The sequence below is a fragment of the Bos indicus genome, chromosome 3 (genome assembly GCF_029378745.1).
Source record: "Bos indicus isolate NIAB-ARS_2022 breed Sahiwal x Tharparkar chromosome 3, NIAB-ARS_B.indTharparkar_mat_pri_1.0, whole genome shotgun sequence".
NCBI classification, from domain to species: domain Eukaryota; kingdom Metazoa; phylum Chordata; class Mammalia; order Artiodactyla; family Bovidae; genus Bos; species Bos indicus.
This window is the reverse complement of record NC_091762.1, coordinates 67,814,313-67,835,219: the sequence shown is the minus strand read 5'-3', so window position 1 is coordinate 67,835,219 and position 20,907 is coordinate 67,814,313. Positions and strand designations below refer to the sequence as shown.

General features: G+C 37.2%; 1 protein-coding gene across 1 annotated transcript in view; it reads right to left on the bottom strand.

Moving 5' to 3' along the window:
- Nucleotides 1-719: 719 nt before the first annotated feature.
- PIGK (phosphatidylinositol glycan anchor biosynthesis class K) overlaps nt 720-20,907 on the bottom strand; it is a 136,487-nt gene continuing 116,299 nt past the window's right edge. Inside the window, exon 11 of the mRNA XM_019957246.2 lies at nt 720-1,189. Within this exon, the coding sequence (XP_019812805.2) occupies nt 1,073-1,189 (117 nt within the window). The 3' untranslated portion in view covers nt 720-1,072. The remainder of the gene's footprint in view (nt 1,190-20,907) is intronic.

Genomic DNA, 20,907 nt, shown 5'->3' with positions numbered 1-20,907 from the left:
AAGCAGTATCTTTGTCAGTGAGGAAACTGAAGAGGTGATCAATTCTAAAGGATCACAGAATGCTTAGAAACGAAAAATGATGGGATTTTTTTCTCTTGAGCAGTCAATATGTGACATTTCCAAAGATCTTAAATTTTCCAGATAAACTGACAGTAAATAAAGCCCTGGAGACTGTCAGTACCAGATTAAAAACCTAATTTTTCATATTTATTTACAATTTTAGCTGTAGAATTCCAGGAATAGCTGATAAATAAAATATTAACACACGAAAGTGTTAGTCACTTGGTCATGTCTGACCCTTAGCAAACCCATGAACTATAGCCCGTCAGACTCCTCTGTCCATGGAATGCTCCAGGCAGGAATGCTGGAGTGAGTTGCCATTCCCTTCTCCAGGGGATCTTCCTGACCCAGGGATTGAACCTGGGTCTCCTGCATGAGAGTAGATTCTTTACCATCTGAGCTACCAGGGAAGTCCATATTAACACATCAAAGAATGAACCAAAAGAAAATTTGTGGAACAAAGTAGTCTAATTATAGAAGAATATTAAATAAATTTCTGTACATTCATAAAATGGATGGTACACAGCCATTCATAATGTGTCCTTGAAGAATGTCCAAGGAGAGGCAAAGGGTTGACAACATACTGCAAAGTGACAACTGACAAAACATTCTATATGATGTCTATTTTGGAAAAAAATATAAAAAAGACTAGGAGAATATACATAAAAATAGAGAATTTAATGTCTTCACATTTTTTTCTTTTCCAAATGAAAGGGGATTAAACAAAGGGAAATTCTTATTTTCACAAAGAGTCAGTGAGAATATTGTGACCTCTTTATCCCAATATTTTAATAACACACAAAATGAAAAACTGAAATATATTTAATACCATTTAGCGCTTGCATTAACAATAATTTTTCTTTAAGTTATAAAACCAATAGTTCATTCAAATTTACAGTTTGCTTATACTTTCTGCCAAGTCACACAAGAACAATACATTTTTGAAAATATATTGACATGAACTTATATTCAGTGTTGTAGCCTTTCATGCAGTCTTCATACATCACCACATTTAGAAAATGAACTTCATATGCTTGATTCCGTAAGTTTTGAAGAAAACCATGATAATGAGTGCCCACAATCCCAGAATAAAACCCCCAGGAGGATGCCAATCCTTCAACTTTGGTTTCTGCAAAACAAGAATGACATTATAAATTTAACAATAGATAAAGACTGATAGAAAATAGGTAATTCACAGAGTGTGCATTTAAGGGGTAGTAATGTAGATTAAATTAAATGTATTGTTAGCCTTCCCTGTCCGCAGGTTCCACACATACAAACATGTCCTGTATGTTTCTTTGTCCAGCATAGAAAGGCAGGTAAGTCTTCCCATTTACTTGTCATTTCACCAGCTGCGTTATGATCCTGACTGTGACTACTGTCTCTTTATGAGTTATATTAATACTTCCCGGATTATGAGCCAAGATTGTGCAGATAGTTATGAGAATCCTATTCTAGGATGGATTAAAGTGAAAAACTGTAATCTGAAATTTGCTTTAGTCACCATGTAAACAAGATTCCAGAAAGGTTTTCAGTGGTTTCCACATCTTATATTTTGTTTTTTCCTCTACATAACCAGGACACGTAATGCTCTTCACCCAATCTTCAAATTATCACATGGAAAAATAAAAAAGAAAGGAAAGAAAGAAGGAAGGAAGGAAGAGAGGGAAGGAGGGAAAGAGGAAAGGAGTGTAAAAATTAACACAAGTCAAATCTACCAGAAATCAGTAAGGACCATGCCATTAATTCACTGCCATGATTCTTATAAATTTATGTTTATTATACATGCTTTAAAATATCTAATAATTACCTAATGAATTCAAAATTATAAACTCACTGAAAATATTCTAAAGGACATTTTGATAGAAAGAAATTCTATTTTCTTTTAATTTTATAAATGGAGAAGTTATTTATGCAAATGCCTGATTTCCAATTAGGTGATCCTTTTCATTTTTTTTTTTTTTTACAAAGGAAGTGAATTACTATATTGAATTTGTAGTTATCAAAACTTTAAAAAACCAAATTTTGATAAAGTAACATGTAATTTTTAAATTAAAATGTTATAGATAATAATTTCAAAGTCATGCTGAGAATAAATAACACTTCAAGAAATTTGCAACAACTGTAATGTGATATAAAAAAATCAATGATTTCTTTTTTCCTTTTTGATGAGAACTCTTAGAATTTACTCTACAAATTCCATATATAACATAAAGCAGTGTTAATTACATTAATCCTATTGCACATAACACATCTAGTACTTTTTTAAAATTAATTTATCTTAATTACAGGATAATTACTTTACAAAACTGTGATGGTTTTTGTCATACATCAACATGTATGATAAGCTCAGTGGTTCTCAAACCACTTCAGATGGTTTGTAAGCTCTTGGAACATTGTGCAACACTGAAAAATCTTAATTTAATTTCAGTAGAAAATCTACAGTAATTAATATAAAACATAGTTATAATAAAGGTAGGTATATAAGTATCATAAGCATGTGACATGAAAAAACAAGTGAGTGAACTAAATAAACATGATTAACTGCTGCTCAGTTTTTGTCCTGTTTATTCTCTAATAGTCAAACATTGGTAACTCTTGCCAAATGGATGAACAAGTTTAAGATAAAAAATTATTTTTCCACAACTGGGAAATGATTATCTAGTAAAGAGCTATTAACTCAAAAAAAAAAATTCATTATTAGTGGAAACACACCTTCATACAGTAGTCAGAAGACGCTCCCTGAGAATCCACTTTAAAGAGTATTGACTTGGTTGAGGAGATATGATTCATTTTCCCCAGTAACTAGGAGTCTGATTTATATAGTATTTGAAAATACACACACACACACACACACACACACACACACACACAGGTTACTAGGTTATTACTTTTAAAAAGTTAAATAAATAGTCAAAATCTGGCATTAAACTATGCACTGTAGAAGAACAGGTTATAATATAGACAACTGTTCTATAAACTAATTTAATGAATTTCAGTGCTAAATGTTCAATAGATGTGAACCTTCAAGAGTCCAAGAGCACCTAAAACTTTCAGGTGGTGTTTAAATCAAGTCATGTAAGAAAATGCTGAACATCATTTAGGCACTATGATTCATTATAGATTACTGAAATAAATAATCAAGTAGTTAACAGCAAATCTTACTTCTGCACCTATAGGAATTCTAGTTACTTTTCAATGAGATGGATTGCCCGAAGTTGTGATTTTACCATTACATCTTAAACTCAGAAGCCAGAAACAGTTGCCAGAGATAAGACAACTTAGGTTCCCAGGTGGCACTCGTGGTAAACAGCCTGCCTGCCAATGCAAGAGACATAAGAGATTCGGGTTCGATCCCTGGGCTGGGAAGATTCCCTGGAGAAGGGAATGGCAACCCACTCCAGTGTTCTTGAAGAATCCCAGGGACAGAGGAGCCTGGAGGGCTACAGTCCATGGGTTGCAAAGAATCGGACATGACTGAAGTGATTCAGCACGCAACTTGTTTAGAAGTAACTAGCATTTCTCCAAAGATTGGTCCTGATAGTTATTTCAATCTGTTATTTTAAAAACTGTTTCAGAGAATTCTGGAGGCACTGCTTCCTGATCCTTCAACTAAATATGTCCTACATTTAGACCACTGATGCCCAGGAGAGGACAAGAGGTGAAAGCAAAGTGCTAGAACTGTGGTTTGCCAATGGCAAACTCTGAAGGCAAGAATGGAGGACCAAGAAATGTATGTTATTACTCCAGAAGTATTATGGAATGGTATATGTATTCACATTACAACACTGTACAAGCTAACAAAAGTAGCAAATCTCAGCCTTTCAAAACTACTATTTGCAGTTGCTCTATTTTTTATTGTATATTCATTACATATATTTGACTAACAAAAAATGGAAAATGAATTATTAATTAAATACAGTTTGGACTCTTAGCTTAGCATGACATCTATGAAGAATCCTGCTTGTGCAGCTGCTCCCATCTTCTCAGGAAAGGCACATAAAAAGGCACAGAAAGAGACAACAGCACTCTCTACTAAAATTAACTTAACCTCTGATGAGAAACCTCAGATAATTTCACTATCTGTAAGTCTGGAAACCAGGTCTAGAAACAAATTAATGGTGGCCCAGTTTTCTGAATAGTACACAGGATCCAAAAGATTGCTATGCTCTGTGAAATACATAATTCTGTTAGCTGAGAAAGGGATTTTAACTCTCTCCCTTTTTCTGCCTGCTGTTTAAGAGAAACAGTGTTGCCATAGAAGGTGACTTTAGGAGGCAGCCAGAGTAGTGCAACTCTTACCCAACCAATTAATGGCATACTTCATTCTACATCTATTTAAATATAATTCCCAGTAAAGAGCATATCAGAAGGTAGCAGGCAATGGCAATGGTTTACTGCATCCAAGAAGGCTCAACATCCAAACAAACATCTCTGCAAAGAAGGGAAAATACAGGAAAAATCCTTTCGATAGTATATGTTAAGAAACAATGTCTTTCCCACACACTTCATCTTTTTAAAGTGTCCAAAACTCAGGCACACCCAGCACGGCAGCACATGACCCTAGTTTAGTTTACCAAAACCACATCTGATGACTGGCCACCAGTCACTGGGAATTGTTGAACAACTATTCTTCAGATACAGATCCGAAAGGATCCAAATCTAAGTAGATGGTGATTAACATCCACACGCTCTGCTAGAGATGCAGACAGCATTCTAAGAAAAAGGCAAAAACCAAGGTGAGGTCCATGAGTAAAAACACTCCAACATATGAAGAAGAAATTTCCCGAAGACACAAAGAACATATCTCTGAATAGATTTCATAAAGAACAAAAGAATAACTTTAGAAAAATTTTATTTAACATGGATTTGAATAAAAATGCACAATAAGCCAAAACCAAATGAATAGCATAAAGATAAAATAATACAAGATGCAGGGACAAAAGGTTGAGGTAAAAAGGGAGCTGGAAGATAGTGTCCTAAGCACCTCTCTGAGTCCTTTATTCACCGAATTGTGGTAGACTAATCACAGGGAAAAAAAAGGTCCTGATCCCCCATACTTCCTTCCCTGTGTCCATACACTTTGAATATATTGCTTTATGGCAGTTCTCATCAAGAGGTATACTCTATGTCCTTCTTCCATAAATCAGTTGGCCTTGTGACTTCTTTTTGCCAACAGAAAGGAACATAAGCAACAGTGTCCTAATTCCATGCTAGCCTCAAGAGGCTTTCTTTGCCTGCTTCTGCTCTCTCTTAGAATACCACCATGAGAAACAAACCTAGGCAAGGCTTCTGGAGGTAAAAAAGACATCAGATGGAGACGAACTCAAGTTCTCCAGTCAGCAACCAGCCATCTCCCAGATGCAGAATTGCCTAACCAAGACATGGTTGACCAGAGACTCATGAAGGTGCCCAGCTAAGAATACAACTGCTTAGCTAAACTCAGCCTGAATCACTACCCTGGAGACTTAAAAGTCAAAGAAATAGTTGAAGTTTTAAGCCACTAACTTTTGGCTTATTATTCATCAAAAGCTATGAAATACACCTACTGAGATGACCATTAATATAGAAGGAAAAATCCTGATCCTTTATTATAAGAAAATAAAGTTCTCATCTACATACTTTTCAAGTTTCTGCAACAATGGTATATATAAAACCAGCATGAAGGGTGGCTAATCAGCTCCTTGTGGATCATGAATTTGGTCGAGGTGAGGGAGGTCTGTCAAGATAATCCCCTGATGCATTCTAGAACAAGAAATTCAGCCCCATTTCACTCACCTGAGCTAAATTTCACTAAGGACTGCAGCAAACACCTGTTTCCCCTGAACAACATGTATAGCAGACTGTGTAGAGGTCATGCTACAGTGTCTTCTAAAGGTAAAGTCTGTGTATGTTCTGTGCCCCGTACCCTCACTTTAAGGGAGCGGCAGTTATGCTCACTTTTAGCTCTTTCTTGTAGTCTTCCTGGGAAGAGATTGACTCCACTTGTCACCATGCTGGGAACTGCTCCCAAGGAAATAAAGTGAGGCAATCTAGAGACTAACTCACCTCACTTCTCTCTAACCTTCCTCATCCCAACTACTTGAGCTACTCTAGCTCAAGTCTTGTTCCTTTCCTTTTCAAGTTAGTCAGCAATTCATATTCATTGGATATTGCCCCCACCCAACCCTCTGCTAGAAAAATGTTCGTTTCTCCCAGAATCTTGATGTATCTTACACATGGTAAATCTGCAAAGCAACTAATTTAATCTAGGATAATTAACGGAGAAGGCAGTGGCACCCCACTCCAGTACTCTTGCCTGGAAAATCCCACGGATGGAGGAGCCTTGGTGGGCTGCAGTCCATGGGGTCGCTGAGTCAGACATGACCTCGACTTCACTTTCACTTTTCACTTTCACACACTGGAGAAGGAAATGGTAACCCACTCCAGTGTTCTTGCCTGGAGAATCCCAGGGATGGCGGAGCCTTGTGGGCTGCCGTCTGTGGGGTCGCACAGAGTCGGACACGACTGAAGCGACTTAGCAGCAGCAGGATAATTAAAGATGATTTGTTTTTAACTATAATTTTGCTTCCAACAGAAAACTGACCACTGTTCTACCTTAACCATAATTTTAGTTTTTTTCTGACACAAAAACCTACTATTAATATTGTTAATTAATATCACTATGGAATTTTCAGCCAATCCAGATGTCAGTTCAAGGAAGAAATAATTTTCATATTTTCAGATTTTACAATTAGGTATCAACAAACTATATAAAATCAACTCTTAGAATTACTGAGAACAACGAGTTCAGATCTGAGATAAATATAAAAAAATACCCTTCCAATGTGCCAGTAAAAATGAGTTGGAAAATAGAAACAAATTTCATCCACAACAGCACTAAAAAACATAAAATATCTGGGAATATCCACAGCATGAGGATAAAAATCTCATTTTTTAATGTCATTTTATAAATTTACAAAATCTCATTTTATAAATTCATCTCATATGGTAAAAATCTATATTACTGTATAGAGGAGTAAACAGTCCTGAATATCAAAGAGGATATGATAAAGCTAATCTATAATATTTTTCTGATACAAAATAGAAAAGATCAACGAAACAGAATAGAAAGTAGTCAATCAGCTCAGTATCCAACAATTTGGATATTATATTGGATATTATAAAAGAACTATAACAAATCAACGAGCAAGGAAATATTCTTACTGGTCCTCTAACAATGGGTTAACATCTGGAAAAGAAATTTTCCAGAAAAGAAAAACAAAGAAGTTTTGTTTCTAAACCAAAACTACAAACCAAAATATACTTCAAATGATTAAGAATTAGATGTAAACTTATGACATGTAAAAAAAACAATGTTTTTAACTACTTTTGTAAAGTGGCACCCAGGGGTCCATCATAATGGTAGCTATGTTAACAGTACCAGTGGAGAGCAGTTACAAAGGATTTCATTGTGAAGAGCACAAGTCAAAGGGCCTGCAAGCTAAGGGGACTGTCAGTGGGTGGCTATTCAGGAAGGACTTCTTGGATGAGCTGGCCCTTGATCAAGGTGTCATATGTTAGTTGATGGACAGGAGGAGATAACACCCAAGCAGTGACACATGGAACAAAATCATGGTGATGGTAAAAGCCAGGCACTGGGAAGAGTGATGCCCCAGCCATACTACACTAGCAGGGGGAAGGTGACAGACAGAAAGAGATTTGCATCTGCTTCGTTCAATGCCAAACCCACAGGACTCTGGCACTTAGAAAATCCTGATGAAAGAAAGAATGCAGTTTGAGAGTAGCAAGCATTAGGGCCAGGAGGGTCACTCTTTGAATAACCAGTTGCATTCTGGGATCTGAAACAATGCAATGCCTCTGAGAGCTTAGCCAGCAACCACCCACAGGTGAATATGGTAAAAAGAGACAAAATGTCAGACAATCTGCAGGGTAAAGGGATTTATAAGTTTAAAAGCAATAAATGGAAATAAAAAGGTGGAGAGATTTTTAAAAGAACCTTTTGAAAAATCGGTATTTTATGAAGTGTATAAATCAAACTAAGAGGCAAATAAATGAGATAACATGACAGAAAGGGGGATAAATTCAGTACTTTGAGATCTGCCAAAAATGAGTAAGAAAAGACACATGGATTTATGAACAAATGTTTTGGGAAATGAAAATTTTCACAATAATTACAAATAGCTAATAAAAACCTGAAAAATATAATTTTTGATCATAAAAGTAAGTTAAAATAACATGTTAATTATTTCTTCCTTGTTTCAAAACTGAATTAGTAAATATTAATAAGGATGGTCAACTTTTCAGGGAAAGTAATCAATTTACATGTTCAGAAGTCTTTAAAATGTTCATAATTTTTCATTCCTAGAATCTGTTGCACTCCTAGCTAGGCTCTACAGTAAGGAATTCAGAAATGCTGACAAAGGTTTACACAAAGATTTTCTTCTTACTGTTATTTACAAAATAAAAATGGGAAACTATATAGATAATATGAGAAATACTGCACATCAACATAATTAGTCATCAAGAATGTTCTCAATTTTAATGATTTGGAAAGATGCTTGAACTGTAATAAGAAAATAAAAGTAAAATGCAAACTGAGTATGAAATATGATCTTATAACAATATTCAAAAAAAGGAAACTGAAGTCTGAATATGGTTTCTGTGAGAGAAATAGGATTAGAGGTACTTTCAAACTTTTCTCTACACTTATCTATACTTTTGAAAATATATTTTCTACAATGGATAGGTATTTTTTAAATTATTTTTATGGGGGAAAGAGGAATGCAGAGGAAAAACTTTTAATGAAAGAGTCCACCTAGAAAAATCTTTCTATATTCATTTTTTACAAATTTAGAAGATGTTCTACAATAATACCATTTAGTACATGATATCCTACTTTGAGAAAAAATAACATGAATAGCATGACAGCAACATAATAAAATAAAGTGCTTTTTCAGTATGTATTTAATGATATTCCCAGAGAATAACAATATTGGTATTTTTAAAATAACTATAGGTAATATTTTAGGCATTCTACAATGATTTTACTTACAATCAAATGAGAGATTGGTATAATTATTGCATTTTGTAGTACAGCTGCATTTGAGGTAAGTTCACATTAAAGTATAGCTTGTAATTTCATTTGTGTCCATATTAGAGCTTCTTATAAAATGACTAATTTTATGTAGTTAAGCTACACTACTGCTATTAAATACACTTTTTTTGTAACTTTCACAATAATAGCTATAATACAGAGGTGAAAAGCATATATAAAACATTCCAATGTGTCATGAGCAAACACTTAAAAGCTTAAGGGCTACCTATTATTGAAATGCCTAATATTTCAAATTAAAAAGATAGGTAGCTTAGCAACACTACATTGCCAATTGTGAACAGTGTTCAGTCTCCTCTTTCATGTTTCTAGGAGAACATTAACCACAGAACTTCAAACAGTTAACAGAGAACAGAACTAAGTATTAAAATTATGTAAAAAGAAAAAATCGAGGATTTAAAAAATTATACATGTTTACTAGAAAACAAATAGAAAATTTACAATGTTTCAATAAGATTTTTTCCTTAAAATATAATGAGCATATCAGATCAGTTAAATTATATTTTAAGGAAAGAAAAAAACAATCCACTAAGGTCGCAAATAATTTAGCTATTTGTTTTCAACCGTTTAATTAGTTGTAGTTTGTTAGTATTTCCAGTCTATCAACATCCTCTGTATAAAGTATGATTTGTAATCTTCAAATTATACTTGTAGTATATATCAAATTGTGGTCAGCAGAATTCTAAGAGAGCCCCCAAGATTCCCTCTCCCTGGTGTGCATATGCTGTATAATCACTTCCCTTTGAGTGTGGACCAGGACTTATGAATATAAGACTGGATATCATTCCTTTGCTAGGTTACATTATATAACAAAGACAAGGGGATTATGAAGATGTTATTAAGGTCCCTAATCAGTGACTTTCAACTAGTCAAAAAGGAGATTATCCTGGAGTGAGAGACTGACCTAATTAGGTGAGCCCTTTGAAAGAGGGTCTAGATATCAGGGACCTAAGTCAAGAGAGAGAGACAAGTTCAGTTCAGTTCAGTTCATTCGCTTATTCGTGTCTGACTCTTTGCAACCCCATGAACCACAGCACGCCAGGCCTCCCTATCCATCATCAACTCCCAGAGTCCACCCAAACCCATGTCCATTGGGTCGGTGATGCCATCCAACCATCTTATCCTCTGTTGTCCCCTTCTCCTGCCTTCAATCTTTCCCAGCATCAGGGTCTTTTCAAATGAGTCAGCTCTTTGCATCAGGTGGCGAAAGTATTGGAATTTCAGCTTCAACATCAGTCTTTCCAATAAACATTCAGGATTGATTTCCTTTAGGATGGACTGGTTGGATCTCTCTTGCAGTCAGAACACCACAGTTTGAAAGCATCAATTCTTCGGCGCTCAGCTTTATAGTCCAACTCTCTCTTTATAGTCCAACTCTCACACCCACACATGACTACTGGAAAAACCATAGCTTTGACTAGACGGACCTTTGTTGACAAAGTAATGTCTCTGCTTTTTAATATGCTATCTAGGTTGGTCATAACTTTCCTTCCAAGGAGTAAGCATCTTTTAATTTCATGGCTGCAATCACCATCTGCAGTGATTTGGAGCCCCCAAAAATAAAGTCAGCCACTGTATCCACTGTTTCCCCATCTATTTGCCATGAAGTGATGGGACCAGATGACATGATCTTCATTTTCTGAATGTTGAGCTTTAAGCCAACTTTTTCACTCTCCACTTTCACTTTCATCAAGAGGCTCTTTACTTCTTCTTCACTTTCTGCCATAAGGGTGGTGTCATCTGCATATCTGAGGTTATTGATATTTCTCCCGGCACTCTTGATTCCAGTTTGTGCTTATTCCAGCCCAGCATTTCTCATGATGTACTCTGTGTATAAGTTAAATAAGCAGGGTGGCAATATACAGCCTTGGCGTACTTCTTTTCCTATTTGGAACCACTCTGTTGTTCCATGTCCAGTTCTAACTGTTGCTTCCTGACCTGCATACAGGTTTCTCAAGAGGCAGGTCAGGTGGTCTGGCATTCCCATCTCTTTCAGAATGTTCCACAGTTTATTCTGATCCACACAGACAAAGGCTTTGGCATAGTCAATAAAGCAGAAATAGATGTTTTTCTGGAACTCTCTTGCTTTTTCCATGATCCAGCAGATGTTGGCAATTTGATCTCTGGTTCCTCTGCCTTTTCTAAAACCAGCTTGAACATCTGGAAGTTCATGGTGCACGTACTGCTGAAGCCTGGCTTAGAGAATTTTGAGCATTACTTTACTAGCATGTGAGATGAGTGCAATTGTGCAGTAGTTTGAGCATTCTTTGGCATTGCCTTTCTTTGGGATTGGAATGAAAACTGACCTTTTCCAGTCCTATAGCCACTGCTGATCTGGATCTGCCTGCTGCTACTGCTAAGTCACTTCAGTTGTGTCTGACTCTGTGTGACCCCATAGACGGCAGCCCACCAGGCTGCCCCGTCCCTGGGATTCTCCAGGAAAGAACACTGGAGTGGGTTGCCATTTCCTTCTCCAGTACATGAAAGTGAAAAGTGAAAGTGAAGTCGCTCAGTCGTGTCCGACTCTCAGAGGCCCCGTGGACTGCAGCCTACCAGGCTCCTCCATCCATGCGATTTTCCAGGCAAGAGTACTGGAGTGGGGTACCATTGCCTTCTCCGCTAAAACAACTTAAAAGCAATCCCTAAAGGAATCAAATTGATCCTAGAACAAAATCCAACACTCATTACATGAATAAAACAAAAATCCAAAATGTAACAGCCAGCAACAGCAACAACAAAATTAAAACAGCTAGCATCCAATCTTTTAAAAGGGCATGGGAAGGAGGAAAATATCACCCAAAGCCAGGAGAAAAATTAATCAGTTGAAATAGACCCATATATGAAAAAGGTGATGTATTTAGTAGACAGGGCTCTTAAGACAGCTATTATAAATTGTATGTAAAGAAAAACATGATCATATGAGAGAAGAGAATATATAAATAGGATCTATTATAGGAGTTCTAGAGATGAAAAATATATATAAAATGAAAGCTACATTGGATGAAATTAAGAGTAGATTAGACACTTTAGCAGAGAACTATTAAGATAGCAACAGAAGTTACTCAAATGAAGCACAGAAAGAAAAAGAGCAGGGAAAAGAATACACAGAGCCTAAGTTATGCCTATCGTGGCATAATATTAAGCAGGAACACATTCATGCAATTGGAGTCCTAAATAGGGAGAGACAAAAATATGTTAAACAAATAATGACTGAAATTTTTTTTCAAATTTCATAAAAACTATAAACCACCAAATCCACAGAGCCCAACACCAAGAAACACAGAGAAAGCCACACAAAGGAACATCATAATCAAAATTCGCCCATGTGTCACAACTACTAAAGCCTGCACACTCTAGAGCCCATGTGCCACAACTTCTGAACCCCTGCACCCACAGCCCACGTTCTGCAAGAGAAGCCATCGCAGTGAGAAACTTGGGCACCACAACTAGAGAAAGCCCAAGCGCAGTACTGAAGAGCCAGTACAGCCAAAAGTAAACAGATACATAAAATTTTTTTAAAAAGAAAAGAAAAACAATGATAGCAAGAACACCTTAAAAGCAGTCATGTAAAAAGAGATTTGTTCTTATAGAGAGGGGTTTAACAAACTACAGCAGATGAGTTAGTCACATGATTACACAAATAAAGTTTTATGAGAACACAGCCATGCTCATTCATTTATATATTGTCTATTGCTGCTTTCGCATTACACCAAAGTTCAGTAGTTGCAACAAAGATCAGATACCTAAACTATTTAGGATCTGGTCCTTTAAGAAAAAGTGTACTGACTCCTGCTACAGTGGAACAAAGATAAGCATAATTGAAGATGTGCTGTCAGCAACCATGGAATCCAGAAGACAATGGAAAGGCATCTTTAAAGTACTGAAAGAAAATAACTGTTACCTAGATTCTAGGGAAAATGTGCCAAGTGAAAAAAGTCTTTCGAGGATGGACATGAAATAAAATTTCAGTAAAACAAAAGCTTTGAGAATTCAACAGACATTTACTGCAGCAGACCTATACACAGCAATATACAAAGTGGTATACCGAATACCTATACTACAAGGTATACCTACAGCAGACCTATAATACAAGCAATGTTAAGAGAAGTTCTTCAGGCAGAACGAAAATTATACCAGAGGGAAATACAGACTTCCACAAAAGAAAGAGGAGAGATCACGGGTATACCTGTGGCGGATTCATTTCGATGTTGGGCAAAACTAATACAATATTGTAAAGTTTAAAAATAAAATTAAATTTAAAAAAAAATGGTAAACTGGTAAACAAATGTATAAAAATATTTTCTTCATTTAAAAATTTCCTTAAAAGATAATCGACTGTTTAAAGTAAAAATGATAATATATTGTGTGGCTCATAAAGATGTAGAATCAAAACATATACAACAATAGCACAAAGAATGGAAGGGAGAAACTGAGAACATATCATTATAAAGTTCTTACGCTATATATAAAATAATATACTATTTAAAGTTCATGTTTAGTCACTCAGTCGTGTCCGGCTCTTTGCGACCCCATGGACTGTACACCACCAGGCTCCTCTGTCTATGGGATTTCTCCAGGCAAGAATACTGGAGTGGGTTGCCATTTCCTTCTCCAGGGGATCTTTCCGACTCAGGAATAAAACTGGGGTCTCCTGCACTGCAGACAGATTCTTTTACAGCTGAGCTACCAGGGAAGCCTTTGTAAAAAGACTACCAGGGAAGTCAACTATTTAAAGTAAACTGTATTAAATTAAAGATGCGTATTATAAATCCTAGACTAACAACACTAATAAAGTGGATTCACTTAATAAACCAAAAGTGGAGTTAAAATGGCATCCTACAAACTCAACAGAAAACAGAAAAAGAAAAGGAACTGAAAACAGATGGGGCAAATATAAAACAAACAGCAATACAGCAGATCCAAATCCAACCAGATTTAAATGCCATTTAACTACTGATAATTACATTAAGTGAAAGGATCTTAATAGTAGTAGTAGTGTTAGTCGCTCAGTCCTGTCCAACTCTTTGTGACCAAATGGACTATAGCCTGCCAGGCTCCTCTGCCCATAAAATTCTCCAGGCAAGAATACTGGAGTGGGATGCCATTCTCCTCCCCAGGGGATCTTTCTGACCCACGGATCGAACCCAGGTCTGCACCATTGCAGGCAAATTCTTGACCATCTGAGCTACAAACGATCTTAGTATTCTAATTAAAAGGCAGAGATTGTCAAGTTGAATAAAAACATAAAACTCGATGATATTCTACCTATAAGAAACCTACTTTATATTCAAAACACAGATAAGTTAAAAGTGAAATGAAAATCTGTTTTTCCAAATGGAAAAAGAAACCTGGGCAGGCCATATTAGCGTCAGAACAAAGTAGAATTCAGAACAGCAGTCCCCAACCTTTTTGGCACCAGGTCCTGGTTTTGTGGAAGACAATCTTTCCACAGACCTGGGGTGGGGGATGGTTTCAGGATGATTCAAGCACATTAGCTTTATTGTGTACTTTATTTCTGATCTAATGCTGTCACTAATTCGACAGGAGGTACTGGTCCACAGCCCAGAGGATGGGGACCCCTGCTTTAGAACATCGAATATTACAGGGATTAAAAAAAGAACTTCTCATACTAATACGGAGAAGGCAATGGCACCCCACTCCAGTACTCCTGCAGGGAAAATCCCATGGATGGAGGAACCTGGAAGGCTGCAGTCCATGGGGTGGCTGAGAGTCGGACATGCCTGAGCGACCTCACTTTGACTTTTCACTTTCATGCATTGGAGAAGGAAATGGCAACCCACTCTAGTGTTCTTGACTGGAGAATCCCAGGGACAGGGGAGCCTGGTGGGCTGCCGTCTATGGGGTCACACAGAGTCGGAAACGACTGAAGTGACTTAGCAGCAGCAGCATACTAATACAGGGATTGATTCACCAAAAAGGTACCAATTCTAAATGCTTTATGTACTTAAAGTTTCAAAAACACATATCAAAAACTGATAGAACTGAAAGGAAAAATTATAACTGTGTATTTCAGCACAATCTCAGAATTAATTAGTAAAAAAAAAAATCAGTAAGAATATGGAAAATCTGAATATTATCAACCAATTTGATGTAGTTGATATATTTATTTCACTTTACCCAGTGATACTAGAATGCAAATGCTGTATTAGTGCATGTGGACATTCACCATGATGAACCAATTTCTGGTCTCTAACACAAGTCTCAATTAATTTTTAAGGGCTGATGTCACAGAATATTCCAGAAAGTGGAATTAAACTAGAAATCAGTAACAGAAGAGAGAACTTGGAAAAGTCTTCAAATACTTAGAAATTAAACAATATATTTCTAAGTAACCCAAGAAGAAATTACAAAGGATATTAGAAAATATTTTTAATTTAATAAAAATATATTTGTCAACTGAAAAGAATGCAAAGCTGAAAACCTTAAGTTTTATTCGGCAGACTTACTGAAGACTTGTGTCCAGGATACAGCCTCTCAGATAGCTCTGAGGGCCTGCTGCAAAGAGGTAAGTGACAAGTCAGGATATACAGGAGTTTCTGTGAGGGGCAAGAAAAAAAAGAAAAAAAAAAAAAAAAAAAACCCAGGTATCCAACATCAAACGGTTACTGCTAACTATATTTTAAAAACCAGACATCTCAAGTTAATGAATTTATCACTTTTCTATGTATGGGAAGATGCAAGAGTCTGGACTTATTGAAACTATTCACTTGATTTGCATCTTAGCAATCTACTGCCAGTATTCCAATTTTCTCCATTCTGAGCTCCGTACCCTCAGGGTGCATTGTCAGGGGTGGCCGCGGTTGCTGATGGCTTGATGGTGGGCAGCCTGTTTACTGAAATGGCAGGTGACACTCTTTATTCATACACTTCAAAATGTATGGGATGTACATAAATCATCCTTATAGAGATATGTATAGTTTTATACAACTGTATTAGAAAAGAAGAAATATTTGAAATCAGTAATTTATGAAAAAGATTCCACCTGAAGAAATTTGAAAAAAAAAGAGCAAATGAAACACAAACTAAGCACAAAAAAGAAAATTAAAAAGTCAAATTCAATAAAAGACAAAACAAAAAGGTGGGGGGGGGGTGAGGAATATCACCAACCAAAAACTGCTTCTTTTAAGTTCAATAAAATTGATAAACTTCTTAAAAAACTGGTTTAAAGAAAAAAAGAAGAGAGAATATCACTACAGATTATATAGACATTCAAAAGATAGTAAGAGGATACTAAAATAATTTTATGGCAATAAATTTGACAAGCTATGCCTTGACAGATACAAATTACCATCTTATCAAATTTTAAGCCAGAGAATTAAAAGACACATAACTTCTGTAGAGTCCACAAAAATTTCCACATCCCTAACTGATATGGAAAGAAGAAATCAAGAAAGAGGAAAGGGATTTCCAGTCAGCTTGTAAAATAAGAGATCTGTGTTGATAAGAATGCTTTAGAGAAGAACCCAGAATAGTCAAGCAGAAACTGCAAATAATAATGGTTAACACTTAAATATTTACTATACACCATGCATTAAAGAATTTTAAATGTATCAGTGCATTGCCTTCAAGGTAGATAATATAATCTACCCTGCTTAACAGATGAGGAAAATTAACAATTGTTACAAAACTACCACCACTACCCATAATCATGATTATCATTTATGGAGTACTGACCAAAAGTTCCACTCCTTTATAAGACCTTCACATATATTATCTTATTTAATCCTTACAACAGCACTGTGACACAATTATATAATTAGTACCTTATTTCAAACATGACAAAACTATATTGAGTAACTTGACTAGTCACAAGCTAGAAACTTTAGTAAGTGGTTTTGCTAGGCCTGAAACATGGTGAGTTTGATTTCAAAGTCAGTGCTCTTAACCATTACATAATACTCATAAATTGCAGAATTACTCTGGGAATAGGTCAAGACTTCTCCTCCAGGCAACTCCTTACCTCATGAATATTATGGGGCAACAAAATAAGCTTTCCTTGAAAAGTAAGCTATGACAAACCTAGAAAGGGAGTTAAAAAAACAGAGACCACCTTGCTAACTAAGGTCAGTATAGTCAAAGCTAGGGTTTTTCCGGTGGTCATGTGTGGATGTCACAGTTGGACCACAAAGAAGGCTGAGCACCGAAGAATGGATGCTTTTGAACTGTGGTGCTGGAGAAGACTCTTGAGAGTCTCTTGGACTGCAAGGAGAACAAACCAGTCAATCCTAAAGGAAATCAACCCTAAATATTTATTGGAAGAACTGATGCTGAAGCTGAAACTCCAAATTTGGCCACGCAAGGTGAAGAGTCTACTCACTAGAAAAGACCCTGACACTGGGAAAGATTAAAGACAAAAGGAGAAGGGGGAGGCAGAGGATGAGATGGTTAGATAGCATCTCCGACTCAACAGACATGAATTTGAGCAAACTCCAGGAGATAGTGGAGGACAGAGGAACCTGGCAGGCTGCAGTCCATGGGGTCATACGACTCAAAACAACAAAATAAGCACAAGACTAATGAGCTATAGAGCACATATTGAAGATAGCTGGCGTTAGGATTCAGGGGTAGAAGTGGGGAAGAAAGGTTGTTTTAATAGCAAGAGAAGAGCCTAACACAAGAGAAGACTCTACACATGGACATCACCAGACAGTCAACACTGAAATCAGATTGATTATATTCTTTGCAGCCAAAGATGGAGAAGCTCTATACACTCAGCAAAAACAAGACCGGGAGCTGACTGTGGCTCAGATCATGAACTCCTTATTGCCAAATTCAGACTTAAATTGAAGAAAGTAGGGAAAACCACTGGACCATTCAGGTATGACCTAAATCAAATCCCTTTTGATAACACAGTGGAAGTGAGAAATAGACTTAGGGGACTAGATCTGATAGACAGAGTGCCTGATGAACTACGGATGGAGCTTTGTGACATCGTACAGGAGACAGGGATCAAGATCATCCCCATGGAAAAGAAATGCAAAAAAGCAAAATGGCTGTCTGGGGAGGCCTTACAAATAGCTGTGAAAAGAAGAGAAGTGAAAAGCAAAGGAGAAAAGGAAAGATATAAGCATCTGAATGAAGAATTCCACAGAAAAGCAAGGAGAGAGAAGAAAGCCTTCCTCAGCGATCAATGCAAAGAAAGAGAGGAAAACAACAGAATGGGAAAGACTAGAGATCTCTTCCGGAGAAGGTAACAGCACCGCACTCCAGTACTCTTGCCTGGAAAATCCCATGGACGGAGGAGCCTGGTAGGCTGCAGTCCATGGGGTCGCTAAGAGTCAGACACGACTGAGCGACTTCACTTTCACTTTTCACTTTCATGCATTGGAGAAGGAAATGGCAACCCACTCCAGTGCTCTTGCCTGGAAAATCCCAGGGAGATTGGGGCCTGATAGCTGCCATCTATGGGGTCGTACAGAGTCAGACACGACTGAAGCAACTTAGAAGCAGAAATCTCTTCAAGAAAATCAGAGATAACAAGGGAACATTTCATGCAAAGATGGGTTCAATAAAGGACAGAAATGGTATGGACCTGACAAAAGCAGAAGATATTAAGAAGAGGTGGCAAGAATACACAAAAGAACTGTATAAAAAAGATCTTCATGACCCAGATACTCATGATGGTGTGATCACTCATCTAGAGCCAGGCATCCTGGAATGTAAAGTCAAGTGGGCCTTAGAAAGCATCACTACAAACAAAGCTAGTGGAGGTGATGGAATTCCAGTGGAGCTATTTCAAATCCTGAAAGATGATGCTGTGAAAGTGCTGCACTCAATATGCCAGAAAATTTGGAAAACTCAGCAGTGGCCACAGGACTGGAAAAGGTCAGTTTTCATTACAATTCCAAAGAAAGGCAATGCCAAAGAATGCTCAAACTACCGCACAATTGCACTCATCTCATGCGCTAGTAATGCTCAAAATTCTTCAAGCCAGGCTTCAGCAGTATGTGAACTGTGAACTTCCAGATGTTCAAGCTGGTTTTAGAAAAGGCAGAGGAACCAGAGATCAAAAGGCCAACATCCAGTGGATGACTGAAAAAGTAAGAGTTCCAGAAAAACATCTATTTCTGCTTTATTGACTATGTTAAAGCCATTGACTGTATGGATCACAATAAACTGTGGAAAATTCTGAAAGAGATGGGAATACCAGACCACCTGACCTGCCTCTTGAGAAACCTATATGCAGGTCAGGAAGCAACAGTTAGAACTGGACATGGAACAACAGACTGGTTCCAAATAGGAAAAGGAGTATGTCAAGGCTGTATATTGTCACCCTGCTTATTTAACTTATACACAGGGTACATCAGGAGAAATGCTGGGCTGGAAGAAGCACAAGCTGGAATCAAGATTGCCGGGAGAAATATCAATAACTTCAGATATTGGTTATATCTGAGGTTATACGGTAGCAGATGACACCACCCTTATGGCAGAAAGTGAAGAGGAACTAGAAAGCCTCTTGATGAAAGTGAAAGAGGAGAGTGAAAAAGTTGGCTTAAAGCTCAACATTCAGAAAACGAAGATCATGGCATCTGGTCGCATCACTTCATGGGAAATAGATGGGGAAACAATGGAAATAGTGTCAGACTTTATTTTGGGGGGCTCCAAAATCACTGCAGATGGTGACTGCAGCCATGAAATTAAAAGACGCTTACTCCTTGGAAGGAAAGTTATGACCAACCTAGATAGCATATTCAAAAGCAGAGATATTACTTGCCAACAAAGGTCTGTCTAGTCAAGGCTATGGTTTTTCCAGTGCTCATGTATGGATGTGAGAGTTGGACTGTGAAGAAAGCTGAGCGCCAAAGAATGGATGCTTTTGAACTGTGGTGTTGGAGAAGACTCTTGAGAGTCCCTTGGACTGCAAGGAGATCCAACCAGTCCGTCCTAAAGGAGATCAGTCCTGGGTGTTCTTTGGAAGGACTCATGCTGAAGCTGAAACTCCAATATTTTGGCCACCTCACGCGAAGTGTTGACTCATTGGAAAAGACTCTGATGCTGGGAGGGATGAGGGCAGGAGGAGAAGGGGATGACAGAGGATGAGGTGGCTGGATGGCATCATCGACTCGATGGACATGAGTTTGAGTGAACTCCGGGAGTTGGTGATGGACAGGGAGGCCTGGCGTGCTGTGATTCATGGGGTCGCAAACAGTAGGACACGACTGAGCAACTGAACTGAACTGAAGAGCCTAAATGGGTGTGAGGCACATGTCCAGAGATGCTGGCTCTTCTGAGTACCGCTCTCCTAGCTATTCTCGGTCAAGCAGCAAATACAGCACACATCAAACACACCTTTGAATGTTTCAGTCTCTACTTTATACTGGCACTTGGAGGCAGGCACAATTGGCCTGGAGTGGAGGTATTTTTGTAACCATTGCAAATTTAATAATTTAAAGCAAGAAACAGTCCCCCACAACACACGCTCTAATTTATATTTCCATATACAAATGATTAGCTTAAAAACTTCTAGGATTTACCTTTTTTTGTAATCCATGTAGCAAAGGATATTTAAGTGTATACTAATACTAGCAATATAAAGATAATATCCCATCATTTTCTGCATCTTTAATGTGTACAGTGTATGTATCTATTCCCTACGCATGACAAATGTAAAACAGATTTTCCTAACAATTTGACAAATGCTTTCAAAATTCAGATGCTTTTTTATTTTAAAGCTAAAATCCTTTTGTAGTATACTTTTTGTCTTATATTTT